We start from the raw sequence: 1,805 nt of genomic DNA, 5'->3' as shown, positions 1-1,805 counted from the left end.
CGAGGGCGCAGCACGGAGGCCGCAGGCCCCTCCTGCCGCCCGCCCGCCGCCCCCTCAGCAGTGGGCTGCGTCCAGCGGCCCGTTCTGCTCCCCGCTCTGCCTCCGGGGAGGCCTCTCGCCGCCCTGCACCTCTGGCCTGTGGCCACTTCTGTGTGCATGAGTGAAGCTTTAAAAAAAATAGCACTAAAAAAAAATTGCAAAGGCTGAAGTCCAGCACGAGGCAGCGTGACCACGGGCCACCGAAGCCTCCGGCCTCCCTGGACACCGCGGGCTAGCGCCGTCCTGTCCCCCAACAGGCGGGTGGCGGCCCCAGGAGCAGCTGCCCGTGTCCCCGCCACCCCCGCGGCACGGATTTCAGTGGACCCGCCTGTTCGGCTCCCCACTTTGTCTCTGGGGAGTGCCTCGCCCCACGCTTCCGGCCTGGACCCCAGCTCTTGTGTGTGTGAATAAATGAGTCTGTCTTTAAAAAGAAAGAAAACCCCGAGGGGAGTCTGGAGTTTCAAGCTGAAGGCGGCGAGCGGGAGAGCAGGAGCGGGGAGGGGCTGCAGTGGGCGGGCGCCGCGGGCAGACAAGCCCGAGGTGGGGAGCGCGGGGAACAGAGGCCGGGGCGGCTGACAGCCAGCCAGGCAGACAGCGCTGACGAACGCGCGGGCCCGGCCACGGACGTGGGGCGCAGACCGCCGTGAGGCCGCGGTGACCGCCGAGGGGCTGGCCGAGAAGGCCGACGGCAGCCGTGCGGCGACCCCTTGCTCGTGCCCCTTGGGGACACGAGGTTCGGTCTGGGGTCACTCTAGGAGCCCCACACCCGCCACAACCAGCCACACCGCTGCAAGCTCACGCCAGGGAAGCCAGGCCGGGGCCACGCAGGGCCTGCGTGCACCAGCGCCCGCCACGGCCAGCGGCCACGCGCCACAGCGCCGAGCACAAAGCGCAGGTCTAAGCGGCGGAATACTACACAGCGATGAAAAAGGACCACGGCGGAATCTCAGAATCATCGAGCTGGAAACGACGCAGGAATGCCTGTCATGTGGCTCAGACGTGCACAGTCCCACAGTGACAGGGCACTCGTGGCGCACGGAGGCCAGTGGCTGCCGAGGGCCCGGCGCCCTCCCCTCGCGGCAGGGACTGCACGCACAGACGCTCCGTCCCAGCCCGGGGCTGCACCCTTCAAGCAGATGCGGGTCTCGCGCGGGTTACACCGCACCCTGGCTGGCGTTCAGTGGAGACAGCGCAAAGCGCTCAACCTCTGGCAACCTGGACGGAAGGGCAGATTCCCGGGGCACCAGCTGCCAGCCAGCGCTCCGGGAGACCGGGAGCCGGCACCTCCAGAGGCGGCAGCGTGGCGATACAGGATCCCTCCAGGAAAGCGCCGTGGCAGAGCAGCAAACGCCAGAGGCCGGGGGCGTGAGGGGAGTCGGGGAGGAGACACCGTCCACCCTTCGCGGGCCCAGCATCACCCAGACTGCGCCCACCGCCCTGGCGAGGTCACGCAGCAGCAGCAGCTCGGCGCCAGGGGGAGGGGCAGTGCGGGCCCCCGGCGTCCCTGCCCCCTGGAAGGGGAGGAGCCAACGGCCTGCCGGCCTGTGCCCCCGGGCGCCAGGGCTAAGGGGCAGCAGGCGCCTGGCAGCGGCCGGCTGCGAACTCACCTTGGCCCACGCCAGCTTCTCCCGGACGGCGGCGTTGTGGGGCTCCACGTGGCGCGCGAACTTGAGGTTGCTGACGGTGTACTCGTGGCCGCAGTACACTTTCTGGGGGGAAGCCCGAGACCGCTGCACACCCGGCCAGCAGCGCCCCCGCGCCCGCCC

At 69.9% G+C, this 1,805-nt stretch overlaps 1 protein-coding gene across 1 annotated transcript in view; it reads right to left on the bottom strand.

Moving 5' to 3' along the window:
- Nucleotides 1-439: 439 nt before the first annotated feature.
- Nucleotides 440-1,805, bottom strand: part of HAGH (hydroxyacylglutathione hydrolase) — a 3,295-nt gene continuing 1,929 nt past the window's right edge. Inside the window, exon 5 of the mRNA XM_012731700.1 lies at nucleotides 440-1,748. Within this exon, the coding sequence (XP_012587154.1) occupies nucleotides 1,194-1,748 (555 nt within the window). The 3' untranslated portion in view covers nucleotides 440-1,193. The remainder of the gene's footprint in view (nucleotides 1,749-1,805) is intronic.

This window comes from Condylura cristata, unplaced genomic scaffold (genome assembly GCF_000260355.1).
Source record: "Condylura cristata isolate star-nosed mole 26May11 unplaced genomic scaffold, ConCri1.0 scaffold00032, whole genome shotgun sequence".
Classification (NCBI taxonomy): Eukaryota; Metazoa; Chordata; class Mammalia; order Eulipotyphla; family Talpidae; genus Condylura; species Condylura cristata.
Note: the sequence above shows the minus strand (reverse complement) of the source record. Positions and strands in the feature narration are given on the sequence as shown.